This window comes from Lutjanus erythropterus, chromosome 21 (genome assembly GCF_056507025.1).
Source record: "Lutjanus erythropterus isolate fLutEry1 chromosome 21, fLutEry1.hap2, whole genome shotgun sequence".
Lineage (NCBI taxonomy): Eukaryota > Metazoa > Chordata > Actinopteri > Lutjaniformes > Lutjanidae > Lutjanus > Lutjanus erythropterus.
This window is the reverse complement of record NC_139337.1, coordinates 12516404-12532985: the sequence shown is the minus strand read 5'-3', so window position 1 is coordinate 12532985 and position 16582 is coordinate 12516404. Positions and strand designations below refer to the sequence as shown.

Below are 16582 nucleotides of genomic sequence, written 5' to 3'. Positions count from 1 at the left end.
AAAGAAAATCTGAAGAATTTATGTGTCACGATTTATTGATTTCTTAATTTCAGTTTCATTCATATTTACTAACCATCTAACCAACTAATAGTAAAACTTGAAATCTAATCCTCTATTTGTTTAAAGTACTTGACAATATATTAAATACGTCAGTCACACAGAAATATTATAATGTAAATGCTGTCATTCTCTATAATAAACTAATGGACTGAGTGAAATGTGCTGTTTAACTTTAATTAACTGGACATAATTAACTGTTGTGAAATGCTTTTTAAAAAGAAATAAATTTAAATAAATTCTTATCTTACCTACTGTAACTACTGAATAAGCAGTGTTTCCCATGAATAAGTCTCAATTCTGTGTTATAACTTTGAACACTGTCTTTCTTTTTCAGAGACAATTTTGGAGAGTGTCCCAGAAAGGCTTTGTGTTCTGTGCAGGGGTGTCAAGTAAAAAGCATGAATTCACTTAATAGACCTGTGGGACAGAAATACAGAGAAACACATGATCCGCTCTCATGCTACGAGCGCTCGCATGCAAACTGCAGCCAAACATCAGGACGCTTGCAGATACTGATGCAGAAGGACAGATATTTTCCTCGTTATGTTGATGTTGGCTCGGCTCCTCCGAATTCTTTAGTGCTGTGGAAATCTAAACTTAGGATAAGTTTTAGTGTAGTGGAGGTTTGAATGTCTTTGATAGTCTTAAAAATGCATTATTTCCTACGCACCATGTCATGTGTGCCAAGCTGCATTTAAATGTTTGTCAAATTTCAAAATAAAACCTGTAACAGATGGTTCACATTTTGGAGAACAATATTTCAGCACTTGTTTTTCTGACTCCAAATTGAAGTCATTCTGTGCTAATAATGGAGCATCACTTAATTAATTTATTAACTTCCAATGAATAAAATCTCTATTATTTAATTATTTGTAAGCATGTCAAAAGTTTTATGCGTTTTTGAATGGATCTACAAAATAAATAATCTAATAAAAACTAAGCATGAATTAATTAATGAGATGATTCTAAAATCTCCCCTTTTATTTTTGATGATTGTAAACCACAAATTAGGTTTTTATGCTACTCTGTTTTAAATATGGTAATGAATGCAGCATTTAACTATCCCCTCTACCGTTCTCAGACTTGATCTTAATGTTTTTAATTTCACCCTGCAGAGTCATAAATAAACAAAACAACAGGATGCACGCTGCTGTCACGGAAGGCCTTCACTGGATCCGACATGTTTTGTTGTCAGAGATCCTCTCGTGCTTCTGCAGACACAAACGAGGCTGCAGCGGAGGGCTTGTTTTTATCCCTCGGCTGTTGATCAATCATTTAATCTCTTTAATAGGCCCAAATCAAAACTAATGGTGCATGTAATAAGTGTTTAACTAAACAATGTGGACAGTGGGGGGACTTAAGTGGTGCCTTAATGATTTTCTCTTAACTGAGCATGACAGTCTTAATGAATTTAGGGCTCACAAACAAACTTTTGACAACTAATATGCAACGTTTGCCCCGAACAATGCCTCTTCTCACTCTGACTGAATATCTGCATGTACTTTGCTCTTGCCACAAGTGTTGTGTTTATTAATACATTTATGCCAATATATTTGCATTTCATAAAGTGTAATAAAAGCATTTGCTAATCCAAGATAATTCGGTCACAGGGGGCTCTGCCAACCCTAGATTTTAAAAACTAATGTGAGAGATTTGGTGCCATCTTGTGGAGATTGTGGTGAAGACAAGTTTTCACAGAAACACTATAGATTTACTTGCATCTAGTATCTTTTTCTTGCTAATTTCTCAAGAGTGACATCTTGATAAATGTGAATGTTGTAAAGAAATTAAATATGAATTTAAATACTGAGAGGTCAACAAAAAGAAGCCTTCGCTCTACTCATACAACAATTATAGTGTGTTTGCAAATTTCTGTAGAACTATCAAATATCTTGGTATATTTATCTCCTGTGGTATCACCATGTACAGTAATTCCTTCATTATCCTCATAAGGACTAATAAGTGTGATGGATTTAGTGTTATACCACTATTTTCATCAGATGATGTCTTGTTATTACATAAATAATCGTTGGCATTAGGATTTAATTAGAAAATCATGACAAAGCATATGGCTTATGAAAAAGAATATTAGTGTGTCCAGTGCACTCATGATAAGGCCACTGAACATTAAATTACTGCAGTCCCTGTATAACGATTGGACTGATATTAAATCATTACTGTAGAACTGTATGGCACCACTTTATTAAAGGTTTGCGAGCTGTAACAAATACCTTTATTAATAGTTAGTAAATCTTCTTTTCAATGTTCTTACAACAACATTGATAATAGCAATTTTTGGGTTGCCAGGTTGTAAAAACTCCTTCTGGTTGGTGTTTATCCTTTCTATTTGGTAATCATGCAGAAGATTCCTTAATAAATAATCCCATTCCATTACGTCTAGAGTTATAAATGTTAAATATTATGTTAATTAATGTGGTTTGGTTAAGACAGTCTGCAGGTTTTTCTTGAAAGTAAACGAGTGTCTACCTAAATTAGTGGTTCTTAAATAGGGGTCCAGAGGCAACTGCCAGGAAGTCCATGAAAGTTTTTAGATTAATTCATTTAGAGTATCATTATATTAAAAATGATATATTTATTTATTAATTGGTTTACAAAAGGTTTTACAGTTCAAAAATAATCTAAAATCTAAAATGGTCCAAAGACTATGTTCTAGTCTATATCTCTTCTTCTTCTGTTCTAATCTATAATTTTCTAATCTATAACTCTTAATAAATAAATCTATAAATCTTCCTCGGGACAGGAATCCAAGGTATATGAGTGAGTCCCACATATATCCCGCTGGAGGAGGATAAACACCATCTACAGGGATGTTGCACAACCTGGTAACCTCAAGGTTATTCTTAATAAATGTTTTGTAATTGAGATATAAACTAGAATATTAGTAAATAAATTAGCAGCCATCAATAAGGCAGTTAGTTAAAATGTATAAATCCTTAATTAAAGGTGACTTATTACAAAGTAGTAGCAGGATTTAAATGAAGAGTGCAAACAGATTGAACAATATAACTTTTTCACAGCAGCTGAATAAACACAAGTGTTACAGATGATACTAATGAATGCTCCATTCCATTTAGTGTAGCAAAACCTTTCCTTTGAGCTAACATACACAATAGCAGCACCCTGACTGCTGACCTGAATGGAACTGAGCCCCAATTAGTATCACTGGTAACACCTGTGTTTGCTCTCCTACTCCATGTCAAAATAGTTGCTGTGAATAAGGTCTATCCTATTTGTTTTTAAACTAAAGAGCCAAGGAAAATGTGGGGTCTGTGTTTAAAAAAGACACGTTCCTATATTAATGTCAATGTAGTGTAGTTTGAACAGAAAAGTAATGTGTGGAAATAAGATGAGAGACAGGATTTGATGTCACTTTGTTCCACCGCAGAGCAAGACTGACATCTGCTGTCCTCAGTCACGCAAAACCTCAGCGCACACGAGGCTGCTGTCCCGCACACACACACACGCAGAAGCTTGCAGACATTTAAAAGCTCCAGAGAAAACAGCACGTCAGTATAGACTACCTCAAAGCAGGACTGCAGAACAATGTATTCATTGTGTGAACTGGTCAAATAAGTATATAAATAAATGAATAAAAATAAAACATCAAAACCCGTATGAACCTCTTACCAAGCTGAATGTGACACCCCTCTATTAGCTGATTGGTTCAGTCCACGGCCTCGTACCCGGAAGTAGTAGTAAATATTTACACAGTCAGCTGACTTCTATTCACCTGACTGCAATTAGCAGGATACCATTGCATTTTCTTACTGAGTTTTCACACTGAAGCTGATATGCGTTACTTTATGATGAAAGTCTGCTGATGACTGATGGTGTAGTTCTGCTGTGTAACTCCTCCGCTTACAGTTAGCCGTCAGTTAGCTTAGCATTTGGAACATTTAGCAAGGAATTAACTAGCTAGCTGAGTTAGCTGCTTCACAAGAGGCAAAAGTTTGATTTAACTAAAGCTACCAAAACCAACGTGTTAGCAGGGTTTGTAAGATGGACAAAATTGCTCAAGGTGACTGAAATCCACCATCATTGTTATTGTCCGCATGTTTGCATGTTTCCTCGCTGTTTAGCTGATCTGGAAAGCTACAGATAGATCAAAAGCAATTTAAAACTCATTTGAATCTCAGTAATAGTGTCATTGACATTCGTATATTAAACGTTTACTTTCATACTTTAAAAGAATCTTCTACACCGCATGAGGACTATTTTAAAACATTATATTAACTTGTCATTATAATGTTGTAAAGTTGTTCTGTCCTGTGCGTGTTTAATTTGAGCTGTGTGTTGTTCCTACAGATGTGGGAGACATCCAGTCCAGACTGTTTGACCACAGACCAGTCATCAATGCAGAGATCCGCTACTTTGTGAGAGAGTTTGAGGTACATGACATAAATTTATGATGTGATACTGTGGCTGAAACACTGTGTCAGTGACCATGGTCATACGAAAGACTACACACACTTGTGCGCACACTGTTGCTGTGGCGGACAATTGTGTTTTGTTTTTGTTTTTTTCTCAGAATTTTTGTCATTACAGTTTTTTGACATCGGCATGACAGATATGTATTATTTATAAGGCTGCAGATGACTTTAAAGTCTAGAATTTCTCACAGTAGTAATGATGATGTAACACCAGGCTTTGTTGTTAGACATCTGATGACCACTGCTTGGACTCTTCCATTATTTAATTTTTTATACTTAAACACTGCTGTCACTCTCTAAACTGTACATCAGACATGGAGAATTTACATGTCAGAAAATTTCACACCAATTGAAGTGCTGTTGCTGTCTTGCTGGTATCACAAAAACAACCATGGACATTAAATACCATGAGTTCACAAATGTCAAAAGACCCACATCAGAACACCTACGACGGATACATAGAAAGAAAAAAATCTGTGGGTGTATTAGGGACATAATAGAGGTGTCACATTTGCGTAATCTACATCGTATGCATTTTGGGGCACAGATAAAATAATACACATTATTTTTATGTTTTTTGGTTTCTTCATCATGTTTTGACCAGTGGATGAACTGCAAATTTCAATATATTTTATTTATCTCCACTATAAGCAGTTTCATGAAGTACTGAATTTTGTTGTTCCCATTAAAAAAGACAGTTCAACCCGAAATCAAAAATACAAGTTTTTCCCCTTTGGAGATATCTGTTGTATAGATGATTGCCTACTCTCCAATGGGACTAAATTGCACTCAGCTTGTGCTGCAAAGTGCCCAACAAAATACATTTGAAAATTTCAAAACCTGTGTCTCCTTCCAAAAATTATGACCCAATGATTCAAGATAATCCACATGCCTTTCTGTGAGCAGTTTGATGTAGGACCTTGAAGTAGTTCCAGTAGATTCAACAGCAGAAAGAAAGTACTTCTTCATGAAACTGCTCACAACAAGGTCTACAGATTATTTGGAGTTACCAAATGTTTCTCAGATGTATTTTTGGTGCTTTGAGCACCACAGGACTATTACCATCTAGTTCCATTTCACTATATTGTATGTGTGTGACAATGCTAAGATTCCCTCTGTTGCTGTTCAGGAGAAACGTGGACACAGAGAGAGCAGACTTCTGGAGAACCTCAATAAAATGGTGCTAGAAACAAATGAGCAAATGCTGCCCCCAAATTTAGAAGCCATGAGCCAGCAGCTGTCTGACGTCAGTAAACGCTGTAAGTCTCCTTTCTCAGATTCACACCCGAGTCTTGGTTTGACATTTTGCTAAAATTGTGTCATTTCATAATTGACCTGATCTAATCAAATACTTGGATTTGCTGCCCTGTCTTCAGCAAAAAATACAGTATTGTATTTAATATTGGTCAGTTTATAGATGTCACACGTCTGTTTCATTAACAAAATAATGTGCTGATTGTCATGTTAACAGTTACTTATTTGCAAATCTAGTTAGATAGCGCTAATTAGAGATGAAACAGTTACTGGTTTAATGACAAACCACAGTGAAATCCCTGATGATTAGTATTACCATTTCAAATTGTAAATACCCTTGTGTTTTTTGTTTACAGTGCTTCAAAAAATTCACTGTAAATACTGTTCAGCATCCACCATAGTTATAAACAGTCTCTCAGACACAGCCACACCGGCGCGACATGCAGTGTTGGTTTGTTTTGCATCAGTGAAAACATGGTGAAAAGCAGTGACAGTGCTCCAGAGAATTTTCAGCACATCTTTGTGACCACCACCCATTACTTTATTCTAAATTAACTTTGTTTTGAATGGGGGAAAATGTCATGGTTTGTCTAACTTGCAGATAGCTTGTCATTAATTTAAAATGAAGCTTTCAGGGTTACCTGCTCCTGTAAATGCACTACATGTTGTTCTGCTACTGTAGCATTATGTGTTATCTGTCTGCAGCAGAGTCTAATCACCCACTGCATACACATTATGTAGTTTAGTCACCAACCAACTTTTTTTTTACATTTAAAGCCCAGCAGGTAATGAATTGGTCTTAAGTGTATCAACATTTTGTCTTTTTCAACAGTGGAGGCTGCTAATCACATGGCAGAGAGAGTCCAGCAGAGGGAGCTAGAGGCACAGCAGGTAAAAACAACTTCAGGCAAAAGACTCAGAGCACAGGTGGACATGATATCACAGCTTTGAAAAATCAGATTGGATTGCAGATTGTACAGGCAGTTATGATATTGTGTCCTCTCTGTGTATATACAGCACATGTAGGCTGAATGCCAGTGCTCTGACACCACAGTGAGCCCCAATGTGATGCCCAATATCATCAGCATCTTCAGTGTAGTGTATGAATGCAGTCAAATACGACTAACAACAACTTTCTCTCCCCTAAAATCTCCGGGCAAGCTGTGCAGTCAAAATGAAGTATCTTTTCTACTCGTGCAAACAAGGGCTGATATGAGACATGCAAAAACTTTGTTGTGTTCTCGCCTTCCTGTGACCCTCCAGAGCACCCAGCTGCAGACAAACATGGAGCGTTTGAAAGATGAGTGGGCAGAGTTCCTGAAGGAGCAGCAGAGACTGAAGGAGGAGGTGGACGAGGAGCACGCCAAGGCCGTGGGACAACTCAGCACTCGCTTCTGTGAAATGAAGAAGGACTTGACAAAGTTTTCACCCCTCTAATCGGTTGATGTTTGTGAGGGTGTGAGTGAACAAACACAACTTCTCTTAGTACATGAACACCTGTGTTTATCATGGACTCAGACAGGTGCAAACAAAGCTATTAGCTTTGGTGGATGTACTTGGTAGGCATAAAAAGTCTTAGCTCCTGCACACGACTCAGCATTTTCCAAATCATAAATATGAAAGTATAATTAACAATGTGGCAGTTTCACAGACCATCACACTCAAAGGTTTGTGTCTTTAGCACATGGAATTTTCACGGTCTGGAACTTGTCATTTTTAAGCAAGCAATCATTTGATTGTTCCTTGGCCGTGAAGTTTTCAACATTGCAGGATTTTTAATGGATGCCTGCCTGAAGGGTGCTGATGATAAATCTGCACTGGCCTCAGGTTGAAAGGAACCTGGTTTTGGCACCAAGGCAAGATATTCTAAGCACTGAAAGCGAGAACATGAAGTGGTAGAAAAACCCTTGTGAGCAGGTGTGTTTAAAGCACAGGTCAAGTGTTGTGGAAACGAGCTCAAACAGAGCTGTTTCTAGAACAAATAGTCCCTCAGCAGCTCCCCTGTGTTTGAAACGTTTGACCTCTGACATTAACTTCAGGTAAACCAACTGTCTATGAAGAAACGCTCTTTATAAAAGACCTTTGCTGAAACCAATTTGAGTGATCAGGAGCAGCTGTTTTTTGTTTGCTTTGCCACCTCAAATCAGATTTTAATGGCTCACAAATCCAATATTTTCATTGCTGTTTAAACAGAACAAACGTAAATCAAATTTTGGTCATCTGGTTTGAATTTCCTTCTGGATCCCTCTAGTTTTTTATTGCCATGCTTTGCGCTTTAAGTTTTAAAATGCACTGAATAAAAAAAAAAATGCAAGTATTTGTTTCTGTTTAGCCTTTTCTGTTATTAGATTAAATGCACACAGAAGCATGTGTTACAGTGCAAATGCTTATTTTTAAAGTACAATAAAAAAAAATAAAAAAGTTGGGTACAATTTAATAAGATAATAATAATAAGACTACCCTTGTAAATGAGTTAAAATTTCAGTATTTAGTAGGCTGTAAAAACGTTAGAAATCATTAATCAGCTGTTAGAATGCATTAGATAAAGGGCAGTAGTGTAGCTTGTAGCTTACTTTGTCTTCACCAACCAGCAGTGATGTGTGACAGCTTCATCACATATATTTTAATAAGTTACTAGCATTTAAACACCATCTGCACATCTTAATAGTCAAAAATTTCCTTTGGGCATTAAATTAACATATCAAATTACCAGATTCATATGCTAAAGCTTTGGCAACATCTTGGATTCCAATGTGACTGTTCACACTGCAAAAAATCTGACCTGTATCTGATTCAGGACCACATATGAAAGTGACTCAAACCACAATTGAAAAGGTCAGAATCAATGCCATCTGTTCTGTTCACAGTGGCATAAAAAAAAAAAAACTGAATCACAGTTGAGCACAAAAAAGAAACAGATTTGAGCGACTTTTGCATGCAGTGTGAACGTGGCCTCAGACTGACAGAACTTTTAATGCCATGTTTTGCTTTTGCTCCTGACAATGGTGAGTTGTTGGACAGGTTAATGGCTGGGTGGGCAGACTGGGCACATTCCTGGCATGGCTGAGAACAGAATTCATATTGGACAATGTAATACAAAAATATTTTAGATACACCCCCTCTTCACATCCCTACCACACACTTGAAACTGCCCAGACCGCTCAACTGTCAAATGTCCCATCTGAAGAAGCAGGTTTAGACTTCACCTCATCCGTCAGCTGAAGGTTCTGTAAGGAAAATAAGAATAAAACAAAACAAGCCAGCGGTGGAGTCCCTCCACCATGTGACAGCACAGCTGAAGTGAACTCAGCTCTGTATCCCCTTTCACAGAAGCTGCAGCTTTTTTCCATTTTGGCTAGCAATGACCTGCCCCCTCTGCTCTCATGCAAAACCACTCTCTGGTCGCTCTGCCTGTGTCTGTGCATACTGTACGCGTGTGTGTGAGGGAGAGTCAGTGATGGCTGGCGTCAGAGCAGGACATGGTGGTTGGCATGTCATCAGAGATCAGAGAGGGCAAAGACGTGCCAGCAGATGTGTGTCTGGATGTGTGTGTGTGTTTGCGTGCACGCCTTCCCTCCGCCTCGGTGACTGCAGCTGTCCAGCGTGGAGACAGCCCATCATCAGCTAACGAGGAGCGACAATACGGAAATGTGGCCCACCTCTGCCAGCAAGGCACCTTTTCATCTGCCCTTGTTTATTTTTTTGGTTTTCATTGGAAAGAAAGAAAAACAGACAGAGTACACGAAAGGTCAATGTTAAAGTCATATGAGTGTTAGCTATTCATGAGCACAGAGTCGTAAGCTTACAGTTAATACTTGTTGGGCCTGATAACATTTATTTCTGTTAGAATGAATTTTGACATTACCACGTTATGTCAGATTTTGATTTTTTCTTTTTCTGAATTTACAGTGATTAAAAATTCCCACAGAGTAAAGGAAACATGAAAGTGTTTGGTTCCAGGATTTAAAGGGATAGTTCAAATTTAAGTGTGTACTACATTTAGAATATCTTCACTGCTTTTGTTTGCCTTTAGACAGACTTTTCGGATGGGAAACTGCCGTTTTAACACAGGAGTTGTTGGTCTACTGCTGCCTCCATCTCTTCGTTTGTGTTATTGTGTGACTTCAGTGAATCCAGACTTATTATTTTATGACACAAACAATCTTAACAGATCGAGGCAGCAGTAGACTAGCAACTCAAGGGTTCTACAAGGTAAAATCACTGGTTTCACCTCTGGAATTTGATTGGTTTGTAAAGCGCGATACTTAGCTTATATAATTTCAGTTTTCCCTCAGGAAAGGCTGTCTGATGGCAAAGTAAAGCAGTGAAAATATTCTAAATATAGTGCACACTTGAACTGATATTGATTTTTAGGTGGATCTTAAATCCACAAAACCATAACATACCTGCCTAATGACGTGGCTGAGGGATTGTTGGAAAGCGTCTCAGGTCAGAGTTACCTTCCACCACCCGCAGTTTCACTACAAGATCATTGCTGTCAATAATAGCATGCACTTCGCCAAACCAAATTGACATTAAGCAGTCTGGGATTTAGATCAGTGTCTGTTTGTGGCAGAGGGATTGCAACAACAACAGGTTTTGACATTCATGGGGATTTTGTTTTCTTAGTTTGAATACAGGCTGTGAAGTAAAAAAAAAAGCCAGAAACCTCAGCATCTGGTCAAGTAATTGTTGAGTGGCTGGTATTGATCAAAAACCTCAAAAGTGTCTTTATTTTTAGAAGGAAAAGTCAAACTATAACATTAAGTGCTGAAGCTGAAGAAACTGGTTTATCTGGAAAGATATTTGTCAAACTTTAAGAGGAAACTGTCAAGCATCCAATGTACCTAGGCTGCTGGCACAGAAACAGTCCCCAGACATAGACCAGTAAGACGACTCAATGCGGAGAAAAGAGCCGGTCAGCGGGTGAAACCTCTTGTTATCATCCTCCTCAGCCTGCTGCCTCATGCCTCTGGACTCTGGTTGGTTTGTTTTTTGTCTCCGGAGTGCATCAGAGAGCAGTGTGTTCTTCCTGTTTTGAAGGGAGAGCAGTGCTCTCGGGCCATGGAGCTGCCGTTCCCTGTGCCAACATAAATGGTGAAGGAAACAGCAGCACCCAGCTGGAGCTCCACTGGGCAAGGGACAGAGATAAGGGATGTGTTGGTCAGTGCAATCTGATGCTCTATCTGAAAAACACACATCCACATCCACTGGAAAAGAATGAAGTATATCAGGGATGAAATGTGCAGATCACATCTAATGAAGACCTACTAAACAAACATCTGATTTTAATAATATATGCTGGATTGATTGACAGAGCATGTGGGAATGTGCCCGGGTATATCAACCTGCCATGTCCTGTGGCAGTTCAATTTAAAGCTGGGGTAGGCAGTTTATTTTTGGCCTCATTGGGCAAAAGTTCCATAATAACCTTTAAGTGTAATGTAATTCTTTGCTCTGTATTCAGGCTTTAGAAATTTTACACTGTGACAGTAGACTCTGGCCAATCACAGGTTGGTAAGATAGTTAATTGTTGAGTCTTATTCCAAAACATATACTGATCAGGCAAAACATTACAACCACTTATATGTAAAGGGAATAACATTGATCATCTTGTTGTAGAAGCTCCTGTCGATGGGTAGGATATATTAGGCACATAGTTAAGGAATAATGGGCAAGCATAAGGATCTTAACAAGTTTGGCAAGTACTAAACTGTGATGGCTAGATGACTGGGTGAGAGCATGTCCAAAATAGCAGGTCTTCAGAGATGTTTCCAGTATGCAGTGGTTAGTTCCTACCAAAAGGTTGCCCAAGGAGGGACAACCAGTGAACCAGCAACAGGGTCATGGGGGCCCAAGGTTTATTGATGCTTGGAGGCTAGTTCTTCTTCTTGTACAGTCCCACAGAAAAGCCACTGTAGCACAAATCACTAAAAAAAAAGTTTATGCTGGCCATAATAGAAAGGTGTCTGAATACACACAAACACAGACTGGTCAGAGTGTCCATAATGACACTGTCCACTGCTGAGAGCACTTACAACGAGAACTGGACAGTGGCCTGGTGCTGACAAGGTCTTGACTTGACCTCCAAATTCCCCAGATCTCAATCCGATTGAACATCTGTGGGATGTGCTGGAACAGCAAGTCCGATCCAGGATCCATTTCGCAACTTTCAAGACGTTAAGGATCTGCTGTTAACGTCTTGGTGCCAGGACACCTTCAGAGGTCTTGTAGAGTCCATGCCTCCAGGGGTGAGAGCTGGTTTGGCAGCACAAGGGGGACCTACACAATATTACAATATTAGGCAGGTGGTTTTAATATTGTGGCTTATTGGTGTAAGCACTAACTTTTGGCATATCTAAGCCTTCTCAACCTTTTCCAAATCTGAACATGTCTTCTCTCCATGTCCACTTACCTCACATGGTTCTATCACCAGCTACCAAACATTTTCACATCACACACTGACACAACAATAGTTTGACTTGAAGGAAGTCATTTGGTTTTTGGAGATTAAACTTAAAACAATACAAGCTTAGTTATATCAGCTACCAGCAGATTTAAAGTAAATATGTAAAACAATTACACTAGGAACTAAGGACAATTCTTATTGCCAACTTCTAGAAAAGCTGTGCTATTATAAGGCATTTCTGTTTTATTTTTTTCAGCTCAGCAGACTACAAATCTGTGAATTCTAGCTTTTCAGTCTCATTCTTTCACTTCAGCTACTGGTATCAGCCAAATAATGTCATTTTAACCGCCTCTATTGTATCACTGTATCAGATCAAAAGCAGCTGTCCATAGTCATAGTCATAATAATGTAAGTCGAGGTTTCTGAGATTTGAAGTCAGCATAACCTGTAGCTCACATCTTGTGCTCCCCCATGAGCGATACCTCTGTGCTTCCACACACAGCTGAAGAACGCTTGATTGGACGGAAGTACATCAGTCTGCATGGTTACATTCATCTGAGAACATATGGTGTGCAGATATCAATAAAATATTTGACACTAATTGCATGCATATGAACTGTGAAGGTGTGTTTTACTTATTTCTGGCAAACCATCAAAAAACGGTATATAGTTTTTGGCAGAGGTGTGGACTCAAGTCACATGACATGGACTCAAATCAGACTCAAGTCATAAATTTTATTACTTTAGATGTAAGTTGACTTTAACACCAATGACTCTTGACTGACTCTAACTTAAAGATTTTGACTTGAAAAAAGTTAATACCTTCCCCCAAGCCCAAAGAATAAAAGGACCAGTGTGTAGAATCTAGTGGCATCTAGTAGTAGATTGCAACCAACTCGCCTCACCAGCGTACAGGAGAAACTACATTAGCGGAGAAATATGGTGGACCGACAGTCTATGTAGATGAAAACAGCTCATTCTAAAGCAACAAAAACACAACAATTCTTATGTTCAGGTGATTATATACTAATGAAAACATATCCTCTAACGTGAACGCTATTCACTTTTTTTTACAATCCGACAGCACCAGCTGGGGAAAAAGAGTGATACCAATGATAATTTTGTACAAACACTATTAAGGCGTTCAACAAAAAAACAAATTGGAGTATGCAAAATATGCAAATCTAAAATTACAGACAGAGAAGCAACAACTTCCAACTTCGCTCAAGATTTGAAGACGTCTGAAGAACTGTACGTTGAGGCTAATAATAACATTAGAGAACTAATGCTTGGCTAAGGTTAGCTTAACAGCTAAGTAACTTAATAAATGTTTAGGAAACTCAAACTTGGGACTCGTCAGTCTTGACTGGGGACTTGAGTGGAAAGACTTGAGACTTACTTGTGACTTGTAAAACAATGACTTGGTCCCAACTCTGCTTTTTGGACATGATAATTATACCCGGCTTATTGTATGTGTAATCCATGTAGATGATTGATCTTTAAAAAAAATCACTGAATTAAGATTTAAAGTTATTTTGAATCCACAGCTTTCTGACAAGATCTTAGCAAGTAGGCTATGAGATGTTATAAGTTTAAGCTTACTGTAAGTGTTCATGATAATGTGTCATGCGTTTCTGTATGTTTATGTCCTGTAAGCTTTGTCCTGTGCATCCTGACAAAGGGCATTTTGCAAACACATGACTTGATTCTTATCTTTGGCTTTTTTTTATCAGGACAAAAGGTACAATGTCCACTTTTATGAGTGTCAGAAAGGTCAAACGCAGCTCATGTTATGGCCTGAAATTTAAATGTCTATTCACTCTTCTTTATTGCTGCACTTGTTTGAAAACTAATAAAACATCAGTGGAGCTTGAACTTCCTTGAAGAAACAAATAAAATACACATGACCCCAGAGAACTGCTACAGTTTCTATGCTGCTGACAGCAAACTTGGCACTACCAAACATGTTCTTTTTGGCCTGATCACCTTTCATTTCAGTCGACTGATGAGAAAAAGCAGGCCCAACAGAAACACAATTTCACTGTTTTGTGTTGGAACAATAGAAGGCTAGGAGGTATTCATTCACACTCACTTTCCTGACAGCTTATGAGAATTTTCAGCCTCTGCATGCTCACTCTCTTTCTTTTGTGCTATATGATGGGCCCCTGTTACTCAATTACTAAGGGGTCCAAAATGAAAATGCCAATGAACAAAAGTATCGTGCTTCCAAGTTAATAATCCGGCATAAAACCACCCCAGGGAGTCGGTGATGGGTCCTGGGCGGACTGAAATGCAGGTGGTAATATGAATTCTTTGGCAATAGCAAACGTTCACCCAGTGGATCGCTAAATAAGAGAGGGAGAGCTCTCAAAGCTGCAGTAAAACAAATTAAGAAATTGATATTTCTCTGAGGGAAAGGCATGCTGGATAGTCTCAGGCCCTGGCAGCTTAGAAAATGAGCACTGGGTGGCATATAAAAGCAATCACTGGAAAGAAAATGGATGGAAATTAAACGTCCCACCTTTCACCATAAATGCCAGCACTCCCCTATTAGCAAGCACTGATATGTTCCCCGGTGAAGGCGGCACTGCAACGTGTCAGTTTTTATTCTGCACAGCGAACAGAGTCATTTTCTTAAACAGATGTCTTGATCAGATTATCTCCATTTGAAAGACACACTCCATCCATCGGCATCTTTTGTGCAATAGAAAGTCTAATTAGCTGAACTGTACGTGATGTTTTGCGTCTGTTCAGTTTCATCAGACAGCCGTGCTAATTCAACAGTTCTGTGTTCCTGCCAGGTCCAAGAAACACAGATAAGAGTCCAGCAACAACAAACACCTTCCTCAGTCAATCACAGGGAAAACAATAGCCAGAGAGGACGCAGGGAATGGCTTGTCATCGCACAGTGGCCACCAGCAGCAACAAAGCATGTTGTTGTCTAGATTCCTGAACCTTAGAGGAATGTCTGGCTTCACTGCCAATCACATACCTTCTCCATGGGTTTGATTTTCCTTGTTTTCTGTACCAGGCAGGTATTTTCCTGATGTTATCTCTCTTGACTGTTGCCAACCATTTCAATGGTGCTAACCGTAACACTGCAGAGCATTGTTTATTATGGCATCCTAATATAACCTTTGTATAGAAAAAGTTGTTTACAATGCAATTAAACCTACACAAACAGATTTTTGGCTAGCAACAATAACAAGCTGCAAACCCAGTGCCGATATATCAGGAGTTTGTGGAGACCAAAAATAGAGCTAAAACATAAATAGTATTGGATTTACATTCATTGAACGGACAGACACACAACTCCAAAAGAGTGTTAACATTGCTTTACATCTGGTGGATGAGTAAATAGGCAACAATGATTGCTAACAAGTTAGCCATCAACTGAAAAAAAGTGATAATATTGGGGATTGTCCATTGTTCCAGCAGCCCATTATTCTGAAATTCCAATAGTCTTAAAAATGTCCCATTGGACCCGACAGCCCATTATTCTAAAGACAAACCTCCAAACCCCAAGGTAACGAAAAGACATCCTCTGATATCACCAACTTGTGTATGTAACTTAATTGAAGTAAATATCATATTTTTTAATGATGTAAAAAACCGCAGTAAACTACAAAGACCAGCAATAACTCTAATAATAGTCATGTGTTCATCCAGCACTGGATTTAGAATGAGCTTGAGAGATTTCACTTCAGTCAATTTACCTGACATTACTGAGCTTCCTACCAACTGATTGCATTCTGGATTTATATCTTCTTCCCGTGAAATATTACTGATGTTGTGAAGTAAAGGAAATGATTTCAATCTCATCCACTGGTCATGAAAAAAACACTTGCTCTGAATCTTTTTGATCATGTTATCTTTCATTCATTGTCTGGATATTGATTTAACGGAAATAAGTCATAGAATATAATGGTGATTCCATAGGATATAATGGATGATTCAAGGCCGTGTTTACTGAAGAAACAGAGATTTTGAAGAATAGTTTGTAAAGGGAAAATTTTTGAAAGTTGAAAATGAACAAGTATTTCCAGTTATGTTGTTCATCAGTGTTGTTCACTGTGCTCCTGTGACGTTCCTGTGAGTGTGACATTGTGAGAACATACCCACAGGGCTTTTCCAGAACATTTTCAGTGTCTGCATTGTTAGGAATACCATAAAATAAAACTGATATAGCAGTAAAAGTTTAAACAGTCAATAAAATCAGACACCATTCGCTGTGAAAATGCACAACAGGTGGTTTCCAGATTTGGACAAAATGTTTCTTACTGATCAGCGTTAGTATACCATCAGTTCCTTTAAATCTTTAGACAGAAATGGAAGTATGTGCCAAGAAATAACCTTACACAATTCCCTATACATTTTGCAATGCAAACATCATCATTTTCATTGTCTT

The 16582-nt window shown here is 38.3% G+C and overlaps 1 protein-coding gene across 1 annotated transcript; it reads left to right on the top strand.

Annotated features, from left to right (window-relative positions):
• The first annotated feature begins 3994 nt into the window (after nucleotides 1-3994).
• Nucleotides 3995-8089, top strand: bloc1s5 (biogenesis of lysosomal organelles complex-1, subunit 5, muted). The gene is made up of 5 exons (XM_084747209.1): nucleotides 3995-4099; nucleotides 4387-4469; nucleotides 5641-5770; nucleotides 6598-6656; nucleotides 7029-8089. Exons 1-5 carry the CDS (start codon nucleotides 4081-4083, stop codon nucleotides 7200-7202), a joined length of 465 nt encoding a protein of 154 aa, XP_084603335.1. The 5' UTR covers nucleotides 3995-4080; the 3' UTR covers nucleotides 7203-8089.
• Nucleotides 8090-16582: the final 8493 nt, after the last annotated feature.

Bases quoted from the DNA above. Each gene is read 5' to 3' on its own strand.
- bloc1s5 (XM_084747209.1), top strand. The intron at 4,470-5,640 runs GTACATGACATA...GTTGCTGTTCAG, and splicing joins ACTTTGTGAGAGAGTTTGAG to GAGAAACGTGGACACAGAGA. The intron at 6,657-7,028 runs GTAAAAACAACT...GTGACCCTCCAG, and splicing joins GGGAGCTAGAGGCACAGCAG to AGCACCCAGCTGCAGACAAA.